The sequence below is a fragment of the Notolepis coatsorum genome, assembly GCF_963971535.1.
Source record: "Notolepis coatsorum genome assembly, chromosome: 13".
NCBI classification, from domain to species: Eukaryota; Metazoa; Chordata; class Actinopteri; order Aulopiformes; family Paralepididae; genus Notolepis; species Notolepis coatsorum.
The window spans coordinates 53912688-53936907 of record NC_140177.1 but is presented as its reverse complement, the minus strand read 5'-3'; the positions used below and the strand labels follow the sequence as shown (position 1 = coordinate 53936907).

General features: G+C 44.4%; 1 protein-coding gene across 2 annotated transcripts in view; it reads left to right on the top strand.

Moving 5' to 3' along the window:
* The window catches only part of LOC311238820 (gametocyte-specific factor 1-like), a 37516-nt gene extending 29679 nt beyond the window's left edge, over window positions 1-7837 (top strand). The window contains exons 4-7 of one of the 2 annotated variants that reach the window (XM_084327021.1): window positions 2187-2313; window positions 2429-2512; window positions 5474-5537; window positions 5626-7837. In XM_084327021.1, the coding sequence (XP_084183147.1) occupies window positions 2187-2313; window positions 2429-2512; window positions 5474-5537; window positions 5626-5707 (357 nt within the window). In that variant the 3' untranslated portion in view covers window positions 5708-7837. The remainder of the gene's footprint in view (window positions 1-2186; window positions 2314-2428; window positions 2513-5473; window positions 5538-5625) is intronic. The other variant, XM_084327020.1, reaches the window with a different exon arrangement.
* Window positions 7838-24220: the final 16383 nt, after the last annotated feature.

Genomic DNA, 24220 nt, shown 5'->3' with positions numbered 1-24220 from the left:
GCAAAATTAAAAGTGAAACCGTAAGACGACTTTTGCGGTTTCTGTTCAGACTCTCTCCGTCTAAACGTAGCCTCAGTAGTACTAACTTGTAGGGGTGTAACGGTACGCAGATACGTACTGTACCACCTCAATGTGGTCCTCCGGTACAGTACACGCTGTGCACCGAATGATTGCAACGGTATGGAACCTTTTTTTGCTGAACTTAAATCCCCGCGGCCCTAATATAACGTTCACTACTAACCGGATGTTGTTTGTTCATCCCACGCAGCGCACAGCTACACTGAACGAGAGCTGTAATTCAGCATAGCATATTAGAATTAGCCTTAGTATGGCGAGTCAATACTAACTGACCAGCCAGAGCTAGAAGATGCTCCCACAACATTCAAGTCTCCCGTTTGGGATCATTTCGGATTCCCAGTTAACCACAGTAATGGACAAAGACGGGTGGATCGCACTAAAGCTACGTGCCGGCTAGCCCCTTTCGTCACTGTGATGCACACTTGTGACGCAAGCCTTGCATCACAGTCACGAAAGGAGCTACGTTGCCGGCATTGTTCAACTTTATTGCAAACTTTATCACGCATTTGAAACGGCATCACCCTAATGTGAATATCACTGGTACACCGAAGAAGCAAACCCAGCTCCCCGTGGCATTCAAGCAGCATCTCGCTATTAATTCAGACCGGGCCAAAGCAATAACAAACGCCATATGTGTTTTTATAGCAGCAGATCTGCGACCATACTCCGTTGTCGAGAACACAGGGTTTAAGCACATGTTAAAAGTAATAGAGCCCCGCTACCTAGTTCCCTCTCGTCCGTATTTCAGCCAGCAAGTCATACCAGCTCTGTATAAACTAGCCCCTTTCGTGACTGTAGCAAGCCCTGCCCCTGTATTCAAGCAGGGCTTGCTCATGAAAGGGGCTCTGTATAAACAAGCACACGCTACAGTTGTCCAAGGCATCTGCTATATAATAATCTTCAGATTTACATTAAGTGGTATTAGTAGGTTACAGCAGTAAGCATTAGTTTGCTCAGTAAATTATGGCCAATTCGTTTTATATTGTTTAATACAGTTAAATAAATAAATAGATAAATGAAAAGCAAATTTTGTTTACTGTACCGAAAATAATAGCGAACCGTGACTTCAAAACCGAGGTATGTACCGAACCGTGGATTTTGTGTACCGTTACACCCCTACTAACTTGTATATTTTGTACCCAGTTTAACCACCTGCACATTGTATATTGCTGTTGCACTTTACTGCTAAATTTGCACTCTGGTTGGATGCCAAACGTCTTTTTGTTGTACTGTACTTGTGCTGTAGGTAGGGATGTCCCGATCGCATTTTTTTGCTCCCGATCCAATCCCGATCATGTGATTTTGAGTATCTGCTGATACCGATCTTTCCCGATCCGATCTTTCACATTAGTAACCGATTTGACGCATTTGTCAGAAACTGGCAAAGCGAGACAAGCCCCTCTGTTGCCTCAATAGCCCCTCGAGCACCGTGGCTCACATTACATTCACCCTGAGCCCCTGAGAATGTGCTTCATATGAGAAATATTCAAAGTTTCAATCTGTTTGCACATTAGTATACATTCACAGTGTTCGACTTACGTAATGATTTGCTCCATTTTGGTCTGAAACGCCGACAATAATCCTCACAAAGCGAATGTTGACGTTATCCAGGCGAATGTTAACTTCATTCAAGCGAGGCATTGCAATCAATACAGCTGTTTGGCAAAGCACCAGCCGCCTCCCCCCATTCCTTTGTTGTTGTTTGTGGCTGTTTCTCAGGTGGCGTATTAGATTGGTCGTGTTGAATGCAGCTCTGTTCTTTCCTCCACGCGGAACGTCTGCGTTGCAAACATTGCAACTGGCTATTGGACTGGCTTCTGTTTCAATTTTAAAATGCTTCCAAACTTCGCACATTTTGTCTAGCTGCTCCGAGTCATCAGGTGGGCATAACTTGTAGGTCTGCTATTTCCGGCATACGTCACTGTCGTGCGACGGTGTAAATCAAAGGAAATGCGTTTGTTTTGGCAAATTCTTCTGCTCTGTGTGACAATAAATAAATGAATGATGATATGTAATTTAAAACCAAAACTAAGGCTCCCGATCACGTTATCGGATCGGGACATCCCTAGCTGTAGGATGACGATACATTTTAATCTAATCTGTTGCAGAATCACCCGAAACTGGCCAGTGAGATGAAAACCTGTCCCTTTAACGCTCGCCACCTGATGCCAAAGCATGAGCTCGCTCACCATGTTGCCAACTGTATGCACAGGAGCACCGTTAACACTGAAGATTGTAAGATATGTTATTTTGTTTCACACAGACACTGACCTTTTTATGTAGAATCCTACAAAATAATAATTGGGTCTTGGGAGTGAGTCTAACCATGATGATGTTCTGTTGCTCACAGTGGGAACTGAAGAGATGCAAAGTAAATGGAAGGTCCCTGTCAGTACCTGGACAAACCCCAATATGGATGAAGACTGGGAGAAAGGTTAGAATGCATTTGACACTATTACTATTACATTAAAGATTACTATGTACGATCTTATGCTGATCCAAGTTGTTGAGGAATTTAACTACTTTTTAACCTGTTCCACCCGTGGAATATTTTCGCCTAAAATATATACCTAGGTAAATGGAATATTGCTCCACTTCTACAAGGTCCATTTGCATATTCTTGGTATCTAGGGACATCTATGGACCTCAGGGAATGTATTCACAGTGTCAGAAATATTGTGTCTATTACTAGGCTTGCTTAAATTGTGATGAAACAAAGGAGAATATGAATTATGATTTTTCTTTGCATCTTTGACAGTGAATAACACCATGATAATAATGACCCAACTTAAAAAACTGCCACTGATCTCGTTCAGTACCCTCTTGAAATCATGTGTAAAAGAAATCTAAGTAAATTAGTAAAGGGAAGATGATTAAAATGAAGGTTCTGTAGATACAGTACTGAATTCTCCCATCCGGACCAATGCAATTTGAAATATTATAGAATATAGAATATGATGCTTATAAATGACCTTATTATAGCCAATTCGCACATTTATATATATATACATATATTATCTTTCAAAAGCCCCGAGTTCAATTTGGATTTAGTATCACCAGGTGTGCAGATAATGATATATACTGTAATTTACTGTATTTTTTTATTTTCACCACAGTGCAACCATTTTAAAACTAATTTCAGATCTAATTGTTGCTACATGCTAACAATAGGGAGGAGAAACTAACTGTTTCAATATTTGTCAAAAACTTTACCTTTTGTGGCTTATTATCCCGAATAATAACAGTTATTGACATAATTCATTCAGAATGCTGAACTTTGAACCCCCATAGAACTTGCCAGGAAGTGTAGTTCGGAATAATTCCAACGCTGATCCACAGCTATGCATGCCCTCGACAAAATGGCAGCAGAAAAACAATTTCCATGGTTCGCCATTTTCAAAATGGTCGCCGTCTTGGAATAGACTTCAGCAAATCGAGAAGGTAAAACTATCTAATGGCACTTTTTTTTAATTTAAATATATATATATATCTCTTTCTCCGATTTTTCTGTTTTCTCCCCATCCCAATTTAGTCGTTGTGCCAATTCCCCCCCCTCCCCTACTTGGTTGTTGTGCGCATGTTCTCCTACTGGTCGGTACAAGGGAACCCTGAAGTATCCGCACGCTTCCTCCGACACGTGCGGTGACAGCCAGTGGCTCTCTTCTCACTTGGCAGCGAGGGCTCTCATTGGTGAAGTGTAACGCGTGGGAGGTCACGCTGCCTTCCTCAAGTCCTGCCTCCGCTGAGCAAGCGCCCAGACCTGACCTCAACAACGGCAGTTTCCCACCCACGGCTTCCCTCCCCCTAACCCAGCCAAACAAGTTAGTATAGCGATCAGCCCAAGCCAAGGCAATGCTGACTCCGGGAGTCGAGACCGCAGCGTCTTGCATTGGTGACGAGCGCAATCTCCACTACGCCACCTGACCACCCCTCTAATGGCACTTTTAACCTATTGCTAAACTAACGTATTGATGATAATATACATTCTACATCAGTACACTCCATCCTGGAACCTACGATCCTCTGATCTAGGTCTCCTCTCCATCCCTCGCACCAGGTTACAGACTTTTGGGGACAGAGCCTTCAGCGTGGCGTCCCCTACCCTCTGGAACTCTCTCCCCCCCCGAAATCCGCAACACCCCAACCCTGGACACCTTCAAATCCGCTCTAAAAACACACCTCTTCACCAAGGCTTTTCCCCATCAGTTAGTTTAGATTAGATTAGGTCCATTATCCCTTACCTTCCCTCATCCCCTCTTCCCCCCCCCCCCCTATTTTCCTTGCCCTATTTTTTGTCCTGATTGTGAAGCGACCTTGGGTTCTATGAAAGGCGCTATATTAATTTGATCTATTATTATTACATGCTTTTATGACATGTTAGTGATGTTAATACTTGAATACGTTTGATTTTAAAGTTGCAAATTTTTTTGCAACACTCTGAAAATTATTGATTTATGATCAGATGCCGTTTTGGGACCGGATCCGGTCCCGTCGGGTGGAACAGGTTAACCAAGCTCAAAATAACAAATGCCAGTCCATAAAACTTTAGACATTTATGAATGTAATTCAAGTTGGAATGTTTCAAAGAATCTATTGAGAAATGTGCGGCGGCTAGGTGGTGTAGTGGGCAAGGCACTCGCCACCAGTGTGGAGACGCTAGGATTCGCGTGTTCGAATCCAGCTCTCCACATTGTTTTCAGTTTAGCTGGTCGTCCGCAGTAATACACATTGGCCGTATTACGGGGAGGGAAAACTGAAGGGTGGGGATCGAACGTTGTGAACAAGCGACTCCTACAAGTCGGTTGGTGCGCCTGCGCAGTAGAATCAGGAAGTGTCGGGGGCAGCGTGAGCCTCCCACGCGTTACTCCTCGACACAGAGATCGAGCTGCGCAGGTGAAAAGATGCGACTGCTGTTACCTCAAGTACCGGAGGGGACTTGTGCTATGTATGACTTAGTCCACATTGCAGCCGGCTTGTGGGAGGCAAGAAACAGCGTTCGTGACAGGGGAGGGTTGAATTGGATGATACGAAATTGGGATGGGAGAAAATATAGAAAAATGGGAGAAAAAAGTGGATAAAAAAAAAAGAATCTATTGAGAAATATAGGATTCTAGATAGAGATTGCAATGCAGATTATCTATATTGGCTATTTGCAGATTATCTATATTGGCTATTTGCAGATTATCTATATTGGCTATTTGCAGATGATCTATATTGACTATTTGCAGGCATCATTTAACCCAGAGCCCTTTTTTTTACCATAGTAATAAATGGTTCTTAACCCTTGGTGTCTTCAGGGCTGGTTGCCTGAGCAGGACCATCTTGAATTTAGAACTTTCTACACACATTGACATGAGTCCAGTGCTTGTAAAACTGTGTGCTGTGCTTGTTTCAGAGGTGGAAGACACTCCCGCGGCTCCTCCCTGGGTGTGGGGCGTGTCTCTGGCGCTCACTCCAACGTTAGTCCCCTACTTCTCCCTTTCAACATGACTCATGCAGTTTCTTATTTTTGCTCATTTAACCCAAAATCTTCTGGTTTCTTTGCAGACCGGAGCCAAGCGCCACTAATAAGCTCGTTCCTGGTTTAAGAGCACCAAGAACTCTTCCCTGGTCAATGGGCAAACAATAATTCACATGATCTGGCCGTCTTCCCAAGAGAACTATTTGACCCACAGGCATTCTTTTAATTTCTGTTGATGCATGCGAGTTCAGTTCACCACAGGCGTTTTTAATGCATAACTTCTTTGTTCAATTTTCTCTTTAAATTGTGTGTGGTGTTTCTTAAATTTGATCTTGATGTGTTGTGGCAAACTAAGTGGGATTAGATAGTTCTTGGAAATTGTATTTCAACTCGAGTTTGAATGTCGATGTGCATGCAGTACATTTACTGATCACGACCCAGATTTTATTTGGTAGACTTCTTTTTCTGTCCTTTGCTGTAATTAAAGCAACTATTTTTTGTGGACATTTGACATTTACATGTTCTGGTCGTCTTCCCAAGAGAACTATTTGACCCACAGGCATTCTTTTAATGCAGTTTGCAGTGTTCTGTTGATGCATGAGAGTTCAGTTCACCACAGCCGTTTTTTTTTATTATCTTTTTCCCCCCTCCTTTTTCCGATTTTTCTCCCATCCCACTGTTAGTCGTTATGCCAATTCCCAACCCCCTTCCTGGTTGTTGCGCACTCCCCCCTACTGTTGGTCCGGGAGGCCGGAGACTGTCACATGCTTTCCTCCGACACATGGGCAGCCAGCCTGGCAGCGCAGATTCTCACCGGGAGAGTGTAACGTGTGGAAGGTCACACTACCTCCCTCCAGATCCTACCCTCTCTGTGCAGGCGCCCCGACCGAACTGTAGGGGTCGCTGTCCACAACGCCCAGGACCCACCCATCAGCTTTCCCACCCCTAACACTGCCAATTGTGTTAGTATGAAGTGAACGACCAGCCAAGCTGATAGCAACGCCGAGAGCTGGATTCGAACCCAGCGTCTACAGCGTTGATGGCGAGCGCCTTGCCCACTACACCACCTAGCCGCCCCACCACAGGCGTTTTTAATGCATAACTGCTTTGTTCAATTTTCTCTTTAAATTGTGTGTGATGTTTATTAAATTTGATCTTGATGTGTTGTGGCAAACTATGTGGGATTAGATTGTTCTTGGAAATTGTATTTCAACTCTAGTTTGAACGTCGATGTTCATGCAGTACACATTTACTGATCTCTGCCCACATTATATTTGGTAGACTTCTTTTTCTGTCCTTTTTTGCTGTAATTAAAGCAACAATTTTTTGTCTTATTTTATTTTATTTGACATTTAAAAAAAAAAAAATACAAGATTCCAGAAAACATCAAGGATGCTACACAAAAAAGTCAAGTGTAAATTTGGTAAATAAAATAAAAAGGGTTTCACTTATAATTTGTGCTCCAATCTTCCCTGGGTAAGATATTTATATAATGTAGCCTAAAAGTGCTGAAACATGAATCACACTAAAAAATCTTGTGAGGCTTGAGTTGTTAAGCGTGAGAACATTTGTTACGTTGGAATATAGTTGGCGTTATCTAAAATGTATTTACCATTTGATGTGGACAGACACGCTGAAGCTGTGACTATAGCTGACAACATGGACCCAGACACGCTGTGACTAGCTGACATGGACCCAGACAAGCTGAAGCTGTGACTAGCTGACATGGACCCAGACAAGCTGAAGCTGTGACTAGCTGACATGGACCCAGACAAGCTGAAGCTGTGACTAGCTGACATGGACCCAGACATGCTGAAGCTGTGACTAGCTGACATGGACCCAGACATGCTGAAGCTGTGACTAGCTGACATGGACCCAGACAAGCTGAAGCTGTGACTAGCTGACATGGACCCAGACAAGCTGAAGCTGTGACTAGCTGACATGGACCCAGACACGCTGAAGCTGTGACTAGCTGACATGGACCCAGACAAGCTGAAGCTGTGACTTGCTGACATGGACCCAGACAAGCTGAAGCTGTGACTAGCTGACATGGACCCAGACATGCTGAAGCTGTGACTAGCTGACGTGGACCCAGACAAGCTGTGACTAGCTGACATGGACCCAGACATGCTGAAGCTGTGACTAGCTGACAACATGGACCCAGACACGCTGAAGCTGTGACTAGCTGACATGCTGAAGCTGTGACTAGCTGACATGGACCCAGACACGCTGAAGCTGTGACTAGCTGACATGCTGAAGCTGTGACTAGTTGACATGGACCCAGACATGCTGAAGCTGTGACTACCTGACATGGACCCAGACATGCTGAAGCTGTGACTAGCTGACATGGACCCAGACATGCTGAAGCTGTGACTAGCTGACATGGACCCAGACAAGCTGTGACTAGCTGACATGGACCCAGACATGCTGAAGCTGTGACTAGCTGACAACATGGACCCAGACACGCTGTGGCTAGCTGACATGGACCCAGAGTCAGACACGCTGAAGCTGTGACTAGCTGACACGTTGAAGCTGTGACTAGCTGACAACATGGACCCAGACACGCTGAAGCTGTGACTAGCTGACATGGACCCAGACATGCTGAAGCTGTGACTAGCTGACATGGACCCAGACACGCTGAAGCTGTGACTAGTTGACATGGACCCAGACATGCTGAAGCTGTGACTAGCTAACAACATGGACCCAGACACGCTGTGGCTAGCTGACCCAGACACGTTGAAGCTGTGACTAGCTGACAACATGGACCCAGACACGCTGAAGCTGTGACTAGCTGACATGGACCCAGACACGCTGAAGCTGTGACTAGCTGACATGGACCCAGACATGCTGAAGCTGTGACTAGCTGACAACATGGACCCAGACATGCTGAAGCTGTGACTAGCTGACATGCTGAAGCTGTGACTAGTTGACAACATGGACCCAGACATGCTGAAGCTGTGACTAGTTGACATGGACCCAGACATGCTGAAGCTGTGACTACCTGACATGGACCCAGACATGCTGAAGCTGTGACTAGCTGACATGGACCCAGACATGCTGAAGCTGTGACTAGCTGACATGGACCCAGACAAGCTGTGACTAGCTGACATGGACCCAGACATGCTGAAGCTGTGACTAGCTGACATGGACCCAGACAAGCTGAAGCTGTGACTAGCTGACATGGACCCAGACATGCTGAAGCTGTGACTAGCTGACATGGACCCAGACATGCTGAAGCTGTGACTAGCTGACATGGACCCAGACAAGCTGAAGCTGTGACTAGCTGACATGGACCCAGACAAGCTGAAGCTGTGACTAGCTGACATGGACCCAGACACGCTGAAGCTGTGACTAGCTGACATGGACCCAGACAAGCTGAAGCTGTGACTAGCTGACATGGACCCAGACACGCTGAAGCTGTGACTAGCTGACATGGACCCAGACAAGCTGAAGCTGTGACTAGCTGACATGGACCCAGAGTCAGACACGCTGAAGCTGTGACTAGCTGACACGTTGAAGCTGTGACTAGCTGACAACATGGACCCAGACACGCTGAAGCTGTGACTAGCTGACATGGACCCAGACATGCTGAAGCTGTGACTAGCTGACATGGACCCAGACACGCTGAAGCTGTGACTAGTTGACATGGACCCAGACATGCTGAAGCTGTGACTAGCTAACAACATGGACCCAGACACGCTGTGGCTAGCTGACCCAGACACGTTGAAGCTGTGACTAGCTGACAACATGGACCCAGACACGCTGAAGCTGTGACTAGCTGACATGGACCCAGACACGCTGAAGCTGTGACTAGCTGACATGGACCCAGACATGCTGAAGCTGTGACTAGCTGACAACATGGACCCAGACATGCTGAAGCTGTGACTAGCTGACATGCTGAAGCTGTGACTAGTTGACAACATGGACCCAGACATGCTGAAGCTGTGACTAGTTGACATGGACCCAGACATGCTGAAGCTGTGACTAGCTGACAACATGGACCCAGACATGCTGAAGCTGTGACTAGCTGACATGCTGAAGCTGTGACTAGTTGACATGGACCCAGACATGCTGAAGCTGTGACTACCTGACAACATGGACCCAGACATGCTGAAGCTGTGACTAGTTGACATGGACCCAGACATGCTGAAGCTGTGACTAGCTGACAACATGGACCCAGACATGCTGAAGCTGTGACTAGCTGACATGCTGAAGCTGTGACTAGTTGACATGGACCCAGACATGCTGAAGCTGTGACTACCTGACATGGACCCAGACACGCTGAAGCTGTGACTAGCTGACATGGACTCAGACAAGCTGAAGCTGTGACTAGCTGACAACATGGACCCAGACACGCTGAAGCTGTGACTAGTTGACATGGACTCAGACATGCTGAAGCTGTGACTAGCTGACATGGACCCAGACATGCTGAAGCTGTGACTAGCTGACATGGACCCAGACATGCTGAAGCTGTGACTAGCTGACATGGACCCAGACATGCTGAAGCTGTGACTAGCTGACATGGACTCAGACATGCTGAAGCTGTGACTACCTGACATGGACCCAGACACGCTGAAGCTGTGACTAGCTGACAACATGGACCCAGACACGCTGAAGCTGTGACTAGCTGACATGGACCCAGACATGCTGTGGCTTGCTCACATGGACCCAGACACGTTGAAGCTGTGACTAGCTGACATGGACCCAGACACGCTGAAGCTGTGACTAGCTGACATGGACCCAGACATGCTGTGGCTTGCTCACATGGACCCAGACACACTGACGCTGTGGTTAACTGGTCCACTAGGGTGGTGGTGGGGACAGCTTTCTGTGTGACACACGGTGGTCCACCAGGGTGGTGGGGACAGCTTTCTGTGTGACACACGGTGGTCCACCAGGGTGGTGGGGACAGCTTTCTGCGTGACACACGGTGATCGGGACAGCTTTCTGCGTGACACACGGTGGTCCACCAGGTTCTCGCTCTTACCAGCAGCTGAGCAGAGTGTTGGTTGCATGCTGTGTAATGTGGTGCATGTTGAGCCAGTCAGTGTCTGCCTGAGTCGCTCATAAACAAAGTGAGTAATTACCAGCATATCGTCCCATTGTGGATGGTGTTATTTAACATAAAATTTATATTTTGAGCGGCTGATTTATTGAGTTGTGGCAGTCTTGTATTGTTTTGTGGCAACAATTTTGTATTTTACGTGCCGCCATTTTGGTGTCCCAATACCCCCTGCTCAGCATTGGTAGGCCAGGGTACCGCCCACACCATCTTACTGGCTACGGCCATGTGGGGTTCATCACCAGGGTGCCGCCCACACCATCTTATTGTCTGAGGTCATGTGGGGTTTATCGCCAGGCTGTGAGGTCATGTGGGGTTCATCACCAGGCTGAAATTCAATTCCATTGTGTTTTTCACATACATTTTCCCAATAAAGATGTATCTCTATTACACCTTCAGCTGTTGTCCTGTGTTACTATGTTACACCTTCATATGTTGTCCTGTGGTACTATGTTACACCTTCACAGGGGTGTAAAAAGTACCCAGAAATTATACTTAAGTGAAAGTATGGGTACGGTCTCAGAATCTGACTCAAGTCAAAGTACATTTAGTAATTTAGCTGACTCTTTTATCCAAAGCGACTTACAAGTTCTGTACGACAAGACAGCAAGAAGGGTACAACTCTATCAGCTGAGTAACAATGTTGCGTGTTACAGTGTAGGTTAGTTTATTAGGACAAGTGCATGACAGTAAGGTTAGTCAGGGTTAGATTTTTTATTTATTTTTTAGTATCTGGCTAAATACACACTTGAGTAAAAGTCAAAGTCCTACTTTTAAATGTACTTAAGTACTCAAAAGTAAAAGTACATTTCTTTTTAAAGGGATAGACCAGGGGTCTCAAACTCATTCCATCGTGGGCCAAGTTTTCATTTTAACTATACATTGCACCAGGTGAGTTAGGGCGCTTTCACATATAGTTTTGGTGGACTCGGTGCGGTTCTGGTGGTGAAGTATTCGTCTGCATTCACATTGCAATTTGTCAAGCGCACCACACTTTCTGAACAATGTCACGCGGTCGAAAAGGGCGCTCGTCTATTGGACACAATGGAGAGTGGAAATCCCTCCCCTTCAGGAAGTAAAATCCGCAAAAACACAAACGGCGCAAGAAGCGTGATAGTAGCATAGACGTGGCATTGATCCATCGTTCGATTATAACCCATTACCACCATCCTCTCGCTAAACAACTTGTACACCTCGTTGTTTTTGTGAGTGCCCACAAGCAGCTGTTTTATTTGGTCTTCTGCCCATATGTCGATCAGGGCTTTCACTTCATCATTCGCCCAAGTCTGTTCACGAGACATGTTTACAGTGTGCTTGTTTTGCAGTGAATGCCGCGCGCTGCGGTAATAATAAGCTGCAGTGTTTTTTTCTTCCTTCTACCCAAGATGCACAGTTTATCAGGAGACATGTTTACAGTGTGCTTGTTTTGCAGTGAATGCCGCGCGCCGCGGTAATAATAATAAGCCGCAGTGTTTTTTTCTTCCTTCTACCCAAGATGCACAGTTTATCAGGAGACATGTTTACAGTGTGCTTGTTTTGCAGTGAATGCCGCGCGCCGCTGTAATAATAATAATAAGCCGCAGCGTTTTTTTCTTCGTTCTACCCAAGATGCACAGTTTATCAGGTGACTTCCTATATTTGGTCCGATGAAGCGAACCGAGACCTATGTTTTTTGGCAGACCAGAGTTTGCGTGTTTGGTCCGCACCAGAGTTAGACTGCGCATTCACACCACCCCAAAAAAGCGGACTATCGAATTCTGGTCCGATAGTCCGGACCAAACAGCTCTGGTGTGAAAGCACCCTTAGTTGAAGAGGTGAGCCAATTAGTGAAATCATCAGCTGGTGTTTAGGCAAGGCTGGAATGAAACCAAGCATACACTCTGCCCACAATGGAATGTGTTCTGTGATAGACTGCGGAAATGAAAGAACAGAGGACACTTTTTTTGCATTAAAATTATTTAATGCACTTCTCCATTGAAGGTAAACTAACATGGACAAACTAACATGGACGGCATTCACATCACACCATGAATAATATCACAATATTAAAGACCGAATACTGTAGTATCCTGAATAATATGACAATATTAAAAACAGAATGGTGTATCCTGAATAATAGCATAATGCGGATTTTGTACTCCAAGTGAATGTCGTTTAAGGCACTGACCAAAACATTGAAAGTATGGGAACCCTTAAGTCTTCTGCAGGCAAGTGCAGCAGAACGCCTTTCAAAGCATTCAGTGTCGATCCAGTGAGCGGTTACCCCAATGAAACTTCTTCGTCGGGCTGTCCAGCAATCTGTTGTTGTCGCGATCCATTCAACTTCACTCATAGCAGCAGTGACTTTCTCTTTCATGGTTTGAGCAGCTTTGCTGATCTTCGAGCGGACAGTGGGCCTCGTAATGACGTTAGTGCTTGGTCGCAAACCATTTATCAAGTTTTTGAATGATGGCAACTCAACAACACTATAAGGTTGGAGTCCTTGAACTATGTATTCTTTATGTAGATAGGGCCATGGATGCTCGTCTTGTCCGTCCACGCCGTCGCCGACCGGTTCGTCCTCTTCATCACTCATTGTGGCCATCTTCTATGGCTTGTCACTCTGACGGTCTATTCTTCTGATAACAGGTGTTTAATGATTGATGGGGATTTGTTTGGCTGTTTACCTGCGGTCGCAGGATTAATAACGTTAACGTTAGTTTGGCCAGATAAACAATTCAAATATACTAATTAAAATGGTTGGACCTGCGAGATTTGTACTTTGTAGGTCTGCATTTTAAATGTAAGGAGTAAAAAGTGTGTTTTTTTTCCTCTGAAATGTAATGGAGTAAAAGTACAAAGTATACAAACCTAATAATACTCGAGTAAAGTACAAATCCCCCAAAACTAGGGTTGGGCACCGAGAACCGGTTCTAATAGGAACCGGTTCCTAACTTCCGGTTCTGAAAAAAAAATCTCCTGCGAAATAAGCTGTGACCTGTTTTGACCTGCACCTCAAAGAATCGGAATCGAGAATCGTTTAGAACAGGAATCGAAATGGAGAATCGGAACCGAAATCGTTCAAATCCAAACGATGCCCAACCCTACCCAAAACAGTACTTAAAGCCCAACCTCCAGGTTAAACCCTACTGATCAATTATGGGTAGTTTACATCATTGGTATATAATTTCATTATTTATTTTTTTCCATTTGACACCGGAAATGCCACTCTGAAAGAGTTAAAAAGGTCCACGCACGAATAACATGCACGCGCGAATCAAAAAAGCTTATCAAACGCCGACGTCACAACAGGACAACAGGTGCATATTAATGAGCCGAATCTAAAAGCTTATAAGACGCTAGCACCTAGCACGGCCGTGACGTCACTTCAGGAAACGTATGCCTTATGTCCGTCCGGGTCGCGTGTAACTGTTCCGCAACAGTAAGTGACTTCCGGGGTAGGCCTGATTGGCCCCGACAAGGCACGTGACGCGCAACTTTCTCTGCCGCGCGGCACGCTCCGCGGAGCCGAGCGGCAGAGCTTACGGAATTACGTAACCGTCCAAATACGCCATGACTCTCATTCGGCGCTATAGCTCACCTGGCAGAGCAGCGGTCCTGCGATCCTGCGGTCCGTTGTTGGTGAGTTCGAATCCCATCAAAACTTTTTTTTTTAACATGTATTCTTTCGCCGGTTAAGGTTAGGCATGGTTAAGGTTAAGGTTAGGCATTGTTTCGGAGTTGGTTAAGGTTAGAACGGTTAAGTTTAGGCGCTGTTAAGGAGCTGGTTAAGGTTAGAGTTTGTCTTAGAGAATGGCAATATTCTTTCTATGGTTAAGGTTAGGCATGGTTAAGGTTAAGGTTAGGCATTGTTTCGGAGTTGGTTAAGGTTAGAACGGTTAAGTTTAGGCGCTGTTAAGGAGCTGGTTAAGGTTAGAGTTTGTGTTAGAGAATGGCAATAGACAGCCTATTTCCGCGCGACAGCTCTCAGCAGCCTCGTTGCGCGTCCTGAGTTTGCCGCGTCACGTGCCTTGTCGGGGCCAATCAGGCCTACCCCGGAAGTCACTTACTGTTGCGGAACAGGTACACGCGTCCGGGTCATAGTACTAGATCAATGGTGGCTCACTCGGTGCATCACAGTTAGCCTATATCTCCGCCGTCCCTGCTACAGTCGGGACTACTACACTCACTGACGTTAGCCTATAGCCCGCCGTCCCTGCGGGTGGTTCTCTCCTCTTTGTGTGCCCCCGTCCCCGCGGAGGAGCTTGTGGACTCGACAACAGCGGCGGCCGCAGGGCGCCGGAGCCCGCAGCGCTAGTTAGCTCATAGCTATCGTGTAACACTAGCCTTTACGGGCTCGAGCACCCTACGGCTGCCGCCGCTGTCGCGTCCATGGGCCCCCCGGAAGGGCACCCGTGGGGACGGGTGTACAGAGAGGAGAGAACCATTTTGGGTCGGCCGTTCATGCCGGCCAGCGAGCCGGATGTCGGGATATGTTGTTAGCACAATAGCTACCAAGCTAAGCTATGTTATCTACTAACGTTATAAACACAATATGTGTACAACGACACAATGATTTACATTATTACAAATATGGTAACGTGGTTGTGGCTTTTACAAATAGTGGTTAGCTTTAGAGATGGATGGATGGCTATAATCACGGAGCAATAGTGAGGTGAAACAGATACATTTTCATTCGGCTAGTAGTAGCAAGCATATATCTATGGTAGCAAGGCTCTCTGCCTGCCACTAGCTGTGTGACTCTCAGCGCCCCCTGGTGCCCTGCACCTGTTGTGACGATCACGCACGTTATGAACCATTGATTAAAATATGCACGTGCGTGGTGATTGTGTTGGGCAGACAAAATGTTTGATAAAAACGCTAAAACTGGGTCAATTTCAATACTTTTTTTTCCCTTCATGAAAGCCACTGTTGGCCTAGTCCACATTGTTTATTGAACAAAAATACAACGTGGAGGTTGACCTTTAAGTATTGTAACGAAGTACAATTACTCAAGTACTTTACACCCCTGCACCTTCATCTGTTGTCCTCTGTTACTATGTTACGCCTTCATCTGTTGTCCTCTGTTACTATGTTACACCTTCATCTGTTCTCCTGTGTTACTATGTTACACCTTCATCTGTTCTCTTGTGTTACTATGTTACACCTTCATCTGTTCTCCTGTGTTACTATGTTACACCTTCATCTGTTCTCTTGTGTTACTATGTTACACCTTCATCTGTTCTCTTGTGTTACTATGTTACACCTTCATCTGTTCTCCTGTGTTACTATGTTACACCTTCATCTGTTCTCCTGTGTTACTTATGTTACACCTTCATCTGTTCTCTTGTGTTACTATGTTACACCTTCATCTGTTCTCTTGTGTTACTATGTTACACCTTCATCTGTTCTCTTGTGTTACTATGTTACACCTTCATCTGTTCTCTTGTGTTACTATGTTACACCTTCATCTGTTCTCCTGTGTTACTATGTTACACCTTCATCTGTTCTCTTGTGTTACTATGTTACACCTTCATCTGTTCTCTTATGTTACACCTTCATCTGTTGTCCTCTGTTACTATGTTACACCTTCATCTGTTCTCTTATGTTACTATGTTACACCTTCATCTGTTCTCCTGTGTTACTATGTTACACCTTCATCTGTTCTCCTGTGTTACTACAGTATGTTACACCTTCATAGTGCTTCAAAGCGGGATCTGGAGAAACCAGCTCGCTGAGAACAGAGCGGCACGTCTCGCCCTCCGCTGCTCTGTGAGGAGCAGTGTTATCTATCTATCTAGGTCGTCCTCGGACGGGCCCTCCATCGGTGCTTCCAGTCATCCCGATCCTCCATGCATCTGGCTAGCTCGCCGGTGCTTTCTGTTCCCACATCTCTCCTGAGTACGTCCACGTAGGTTAACGTGGGACGTCCTCGTGATCGATGCCCGTGTGTTGGTTCCCACAGCACAAGTTTGCTGGTTGGCATCTCATAGTGTCTCTGGCAGTGACCTGCCAGCCTCATTCTCCTGACTGCCACTTTATCGCTCACCTTTAGCACCCCCCCATACAAGTTTGCATTAGTGACATGCTCATCCCTGTTGATGTTGAGCACCACACGCATCATTCTGGTGTAGCACCCATCCAAGGACTTCTGCAGGGTGGGCTTCAAGGTCCAGCATTCACTGCCATACAAAAGGACAGACTCAACTGTTGCATGAAAGAAGTTGAGCTTGATTTGATGGGGGAGGTTGGATTTCCACACAGTGTTGAGGGAATGCATGCCGCTCTGTCTTGGCTTAGAGTGGATCAGAGGCTGGCATGCAGCCTTGTAACATTTTTGTTTAATATTTATAAAATTTGTAAACCTAAGTCTTTGTGGTCAGAACTACAACCCACCACATAGCTATGTCACCAGACATACAGCCACTCTTATTGTCTGGGACCAAATACGGCCACGCCCACTCCCAGTAAAAAGTGGGAATCTCTAGAATGGGTTTGGGGCCACGCTAGTATACGGAAGTGGCTCTCAAGGTGACGATTAGACAACACTTTATGTTGTCAGTAGATGGCAGCATTGGTTTAAAATTAAAAGGTGAAAATGTTGAAAACTACAACACTGCATTTCCCAAGATCCTTAGCACAGGTCGCAGGTCACTGGGATGTGTCTATATTCTTCGACGTGATCTGAACAGCGGTAAACTATTACTGCGACCTCGGTATAGCGACTGCGAATGGTCAACTAATTATCTTACCAAAAGTGCGCTGGTAGCGTTACATATGTTGTCTAAAGGGGGACATATGGTACAATTTAAGATTCTAATGATAATCGGCATATAAAGGACAACATATAGCATCGTTAATTTGTAAGAAACCTCAATGGAAACGGCGCAGGGTGCTATTGTTATGAAAATGTGATAAAATCCTATAAAAATGTGGACGCATTTGGTTTACGTTCCGTTACATACTGGGATTGTATACCTGTGAACAGGGCACGAAATTGGGCAGATTTTCGGTTTGGCGAGTGACACTGAGAGGTCTGTCCGCCACATGGCGGGTAGGGATGGGGATCGAAAACCGGTTCCCGTTTTTGCGCATAACGTTAGCGCCACGCATGTAGCCATGGCAGACTATTTGATTCCTTAAGGGCTCGAAATTGCCTGAGTTTTGGTCATATGCTCCCGAAATGCTCGCGCTGTTTGGCTGCTTCTATGTGCAGTAAAAACGACTCCAATGTTTTAGAACCTAGTCATTGATTTAATTCAGCGTAACCTAAGATTAGCCGCGGCGCTAACGCTAGCTAATCAAGCTCACAGAGAGAGATAACAGCTGACAGCAGGTAGTACAGGTACAAATAAAATTAAAAACCGTGTGGGGGCTGTTGTGTAAACCTTGTACTCTTTAGTTCACATATAATAAGAGACGGAGAGCGTGTGATGATCACGTTGGCTGTTTGTTTACTAGTCGGTAAGCCAGGAAGTTCCGTGCAACATACAAACATGTCCGTGTCCGTGTGTGTGTGTGTGTGTGTGTGTGGTGTGTGTGTGAGCGAGCGGAAGACCAGATAACATGAGTTTGATAGTATTTACTGAGGATTGCCAGATAATGTTGATATTCAAATGTTAAAAAAATAATACAAAATAAATGTACATGATCATGCAACATAAAACAATTGTTGTAGGAACGGTTTTGGAGAGGGAGGTAGGGAGGGGTTTTAGATTAGTGTTGTGAAGTTTAGACTTCAGAGAGAGAGAGAGAAAGAGTACAAATTTAACTCTGGCCTCTTTAAGTGTGTATTCTTCAACGTAATAGCTTATCTACTTAAACATTTATATATGCAACACAAATGCGTATTATTTTTGGCCGGTAAGAAATATGCTTGGCGGGTAGAATTTTCCCATCTACCCGCCACTGGCCGGTGAGTCAAAAAGTTAATTTTGTGCCCTGCCTGTGAAGATAATGATGATCAGCAACAAATGTACTTTTAAGAAAAAGTTGAATGATGCTGTTATGAATGTTGAATGAAATGCAGTTGAGTTATGTCGTGGAAAATATTATCATGTCATTATAGATCTGTGTTGAGATATCATTTTATCATTTTACGGCTTGACTGGTTCAGTGTGATCAGCTAGTGTAATGTGTGTGTCTCTTTAAGAGACTCCAAGGTACCAAGGTTATCTCCCCAGCCAGCCAAAGCAAGGTTGTGTTATTATTTATTACCGTATCTGGGAACCATTTTTATTTACTTTATCATCATATCTGATGTATAATGTTACGTCTTGCAAGTGTGTATTAATGTATGTTCTGCCCAGACCTCGTTGTCACTTTATGGCCAGACACTAGTGTGTGAACATGATGTATCTGTCTGTAAACTGTCCTTTCATTGTGGCCACAGATGAAATAAACTGTTTTCTATTATTAATAACGACTCAGAAGGATTTATACAAACGGCTCATCGTTTTTGTCCTTTAACATTTCCCATAACAGTTACTGATTTATTTAGTTAGTATTGTTAGTTTAGTTAGTATTGTATTTGTGGATGGAACCTTTGTGTTTCTTTTTGTGAGATTTTGAATATGTTGAGTGTGCTTAGGCTAAGGTGTTTCTTGTGTTTTTTTTGTTGCTGTAATGTACTGTAAAGTGTGTTCGGACCCCAGGAAGAATAGTCTTTCACCCATGAGTGTAGACTAATGGGGTTCCATAAAATAAACAAATCTGTTGTCCTCCTGTGTTACTATGTTACACCTTCATCTGTTGTCCTGTGTTACTATGTTACACCATCTGTTGTCCTGTGTTACACCATCTGTTGTCCTGTGTTACTATGTTACACCATCTGTTGTCCTGTGTTACTATGTTACATCTTCATCTGTTCTGTGTTACACCTTCATCTGTTGTCCTGTGTTACTATGTTACACCTTCATCTGTTGTCCTGTGTTACTATGTTACACCATCTGTTGTCCTGTGTTACTATGTTACACCATCTGTTGTCCTGTGTTACACCTTCATCTGTTCTGTGTTACACCTTCATCTGTTCTCCTGTGTTTAGGGGTGCACCGATATATCGGTCAGGTATCGGTATCGGCCGATAAGTGCCTTGTTGACTGCCATCGGCCTATCGGCCGATAAGCTAAGATTTGCCGATGGTAGTGGCCGATAAATATCCGTCAATTTGTGTCGCGTCAATCTGGTCCACACGTTCAAAATTTGAAAAAGGTTTTAGTCAAGCGACCTGCAAAACGCCGCCCCCACACACACGCTACTGCATCAAAGTTACTTATGATTAACAAAGCCATTCGTTTTGTGGCATTAACGTTATATAGTTACACGTTCAATAACATCAGCATATTTACCCGAGTCGACCATAGCAAGCATTACTCATTCATATCTCTCACTTCCATTCTGCAATCTGTTAATAAAGTTTTCAATCAGACAAATGTATTGAAAAGCTTTTATTATAACATTCGTTGCAGTAAAATCATTATGCCTCGTGTAGTACTCCTGCAGAGCGCTGGTAATCTACTCGTGGGCCGCGGGGAGCTAACGTTATTAGCTTTGTTGTTGATCTCGTGAAAATCAATGGCGGACTTCCAGGAAGTAAAAAATTAATAAGCGCTTGCCGATTGGTGGTAAGAACAGCAGGAGGTGAGGGCGGTCAGGTGGCGTAGCGGAGATTGCGTTTGTCACCAACCCCGGAGACGCTGGATTCGCCTGTTCGAATCCAGCTCCCAGCTCTGGGGTTGTCACCAGCTTGGCTGGCCGTTCACACTAATACAATTGGCAGTATTAGAGGGTGGGAGAAGCTGGCGGGGTGGGTCCGGGTCGTTGTAAACAGCGACTCCTACAGTTCGGTCGGGGCGCCTGCTCAGCGCGGATAGGATCTAAGGGGGGTAGTGTGATCCTTCCACACGTTACACCCTCTCAGTGAGAGTCCGCGCTGCCAGGTGAAAAGAAGCGGTTGATTGGCTAGACGTGTGTCGGAGGAAGCACGTGATAGCCTCCACTCTCCCAGACCGACTGTGGGGGGTAAGTGCGCAGCGACCAGGAAGGGGATTGGGAATTGGCATAACGACTAACATTGGGATGGGAGAAAATTGGAGGAAAAAGGAGGGGGGAAAAGATAAAAAAAAAAAAGAAAAAAAAACAGCAGGAGGTGGGTGCTAGCGGTGTGACGTAATTGGCAGAATCGACGTGTCAATCAAAATTGTTCTGTTGTACCTGACACGACACATGCATTGCAAACTCAGATTATGGAGATATTACTGGAGAACATGGCGCTTTGTTTGAGAGAGATACAGTGAGTGCTGTCTCTTAAACTCTTAAAACTCATAAACTTTTTTGTCTTTTTAGTCAAGTTAGTCTGTTGAAGATGAAAGCCAGTGGGTATTGTATGACTCAGACTTCAGCAATAATCATGAACATTATAAATTAGGGATGTCCGATATTATCGGCCGACCGATATTATCGGCCGATATCGGCAGTAAAATGTGATATCGGAAAATATCGGTATCGGTTTAAAAAAAAAAAAACAATAACAATATTTGTTATATATATATCCAGTGAAATTATTAGTTACCTGAAATTATTCAGTTTTTTGGGGGGGGAAACCCTGCATATATCGGTATCGGTTGATATCGGTTGATATCGGTATCGGAAATTAAGAGTTGGACAATATCGGAATATCGGTATCGGTAAAAAAGCCAATATCGAGCATCCCTAAAAATATATAAAAAACACACATGGCATGATGGAATACCATAAACATATTTCTTGATGTTTCCTTTTTAAGTAAGTAAAGAGGCCTATGTTCATATCGGTGAGCACAATTTGTAACACAAAAAGAGAGACGTGTAGCCTATTTATTTAATATTTTATTTATTCAATTTATTATTATTATTTTATTTGTTGCCATGCCTAAAATAATAGTCAAGCATAGGGCTAACACATTTTCATAAACAATAATATAATTGTTTGTTATATTGTTATAATAAAAGCTTTTCTATACATTTCTCTGATTGATTGAAAACTTTATTAACAGATTGCAGAATGGGTACAATACAGTACAGCTCAATACAACAACAGTGCTAAGACTGGAGGATGAAGACCAGAAAAAGACTTTCGGCTTTTTTACATAAGGGTCCTCCATTTTAAATTCATCAAAACATTTAGAGACATACAAATATACAGTATTAATATATTAATATTGACTTTATTTATTTATTTATTTTTTCAAATATCGGTATCGGCCGATTGTGTTAGTTGAACAATCGGTATCAGCTGCAAATTTTCATATCGGTGCATCCCTACCTGTGTTACTATGTTACACCTTCAGCTGTTCTGTGTTACTATGTTACACCTTCATCTGTTGTCCTGTGTTACTAGGGCTGTCTTAAATACTTAGAAGCTTCGTTCGATGGGCATGGGATTCGAATGGGAAAATAAAATTCGGGAAAAAAAAAGAAAATTTATAATTATTTTCTTTGTGTGCAAAATCAACTCTGCCTCTCTGTTAACTACAACAAGCAATGCTGTTTGTTATTTAAGATGAGGTCGGACTCGGCACTGACAGATTTGTGTTCATTGTGCTGCTTTTATACTACATACTACAGTCATCGGACTGATCATTGGAGGAGCTGAGGAGGCGTACAGAAGGGAGGTGGCGGAACTGGTGGCCTGGTGTCAGGACAATAATCTCTCCTTGAACGCAGACAAGACCAAGGAGATGATTATTGACCCACGGAGGAGTGTACAGTACACACCTCTGTACATAGGTGAGACGTAGGTGGATAGGGTTAAAACTAGGGATGTCCGATATTATCGGCCTACCGATATTATCGGCCGATATTGGCATTAAAATGTGATATCGGAAAATATCTATCGGTTTTCAAAAAAAAAAAAACGTTTTACATTTCTGTAACCTTTATTTACCCAGGCAAGCAAGTAATAACAAATTCTGATTTTATTTATTGTCAAAAGTATGCATAATGTTGTGTTAATTCCACGACAAGAGATATGTAATGTTTCCGATGATTCCGCTTTTTGGCATGCCACCCAAAATTCTCAGCAACTTCTATAGAAGTACGGTTGAGAGTGTCCTTACCAGCTCAATCACGGCCTGGTATGGAAACTGCACTGCTAAGGAGAGGAAGGCACTCCAGCGAGTGATTAAAACTGCTCAGTACATCTCTGGAGCAGCCTTCCCCTCACTACAGGACATTTACTCTACCAGGGCCACCAGGAGAGCACACACCCCCAACACAGACTCTTCAACCTCCTGCCATCAGGCAGGTGATATAGGAGTCTGAGGCCATGGTTAGACTAGGTGTTTTTGTTTTCGGTTTGAATACGTTTTGAATACGTTTGCTGTCCCTGTTCCGTGAATATTTTCGGCAACCAACTTGTGTTTAGCGTTTCTCTGATTGGCCACTACGCCCATGTGACCGCTGCAGCGCGAGAGAGCTGCAGCGCGGAAATACAGTAGGCTGTCTCTTGCCTCGCGCTGCAGCGCGGAAATAGGCTGTCTATTACCATTCTCTAAGACAAACTCTAACCTTAACCATCTCCTTAACAGTGCCTAAACTTAACCCTTCTAACCATAAGCAACTCCGAAACATTGCCATTCTCTAAGACAAACTCTAACCATAACCAGCTCCTTAACAGCGCCTAAACTTAACCCTTCTAACCATAAGCAACTCCGAAACAATGCCTAACCTTAACCAACTCCGAAACAATGCTTAAAGTTATGCCTAAACTTAACGGCGAAAGAATGCGAATGCACGTTAAAAAATAAAAATAAATAAAAATTGAAGGGAATCGAACTTGCCAGCAACGGGCCATAGGATCCACAGCAATGCAGCGCTGCCAATTGAGCTAGTTCTGGATAGTAAAAAAGGGCTGATTACTGCTACATAATGCTGCCGCGACGGAGCTCCGCCAAAAAAAAAAGCGCCAAAACTCGCCAACAACGTGTCGTGTAATCTGCGCGGAGCTGTTGTTGCTCAACGCCAATGCGCAGTAGATATCGACATCTGCGTGCCCTCACAACAGAGCTGTCCCAAATAGCTGCAGCTACCATGTGTTGTCAAGTTATTGTTATAAGGACCCCAGTCCAAGCTACAACAGTCTGCATTCCCTTAACAATTGTTTGTATTGAGCCGTATTGTATTGTACCCATTCTGCGATATGTTAAATAAAGTTTACATCCATTCATTCTGCTAGCATTAATGATTGCATGAGCAGCTGGCTAACGTTAGCTACCTACCGTAGCTACCAGACCCTGTTAGCTCAGAGCTCATCTTTCAACATAACGATAGGTTATGTATATAACCTAGTTATATGAGTACTGGCTGAGCGTCCCGCTCTTAAGCCTATCGAGATATACCTCATCTCATGTACCTATTGTACTCCATCACGAATAAAAACCAGTACACCCACACCTGCCGGGTCCCGCCTCTATGGAGGCGTAGCCTATAAGACAGTAGGCATGGTCACCAATACACTCTTCCTCGCCAAAATCTCGTTTCCAGTAAAAGACCCCTCAAGGGGACTCAGGGCCGCTTAAGAGCGGGACGCTCAGCCAGTACTCATATGACTAGGTTATATACATAACCTATCATTATATATCGTACTTGGCTTATCGCGTCCCG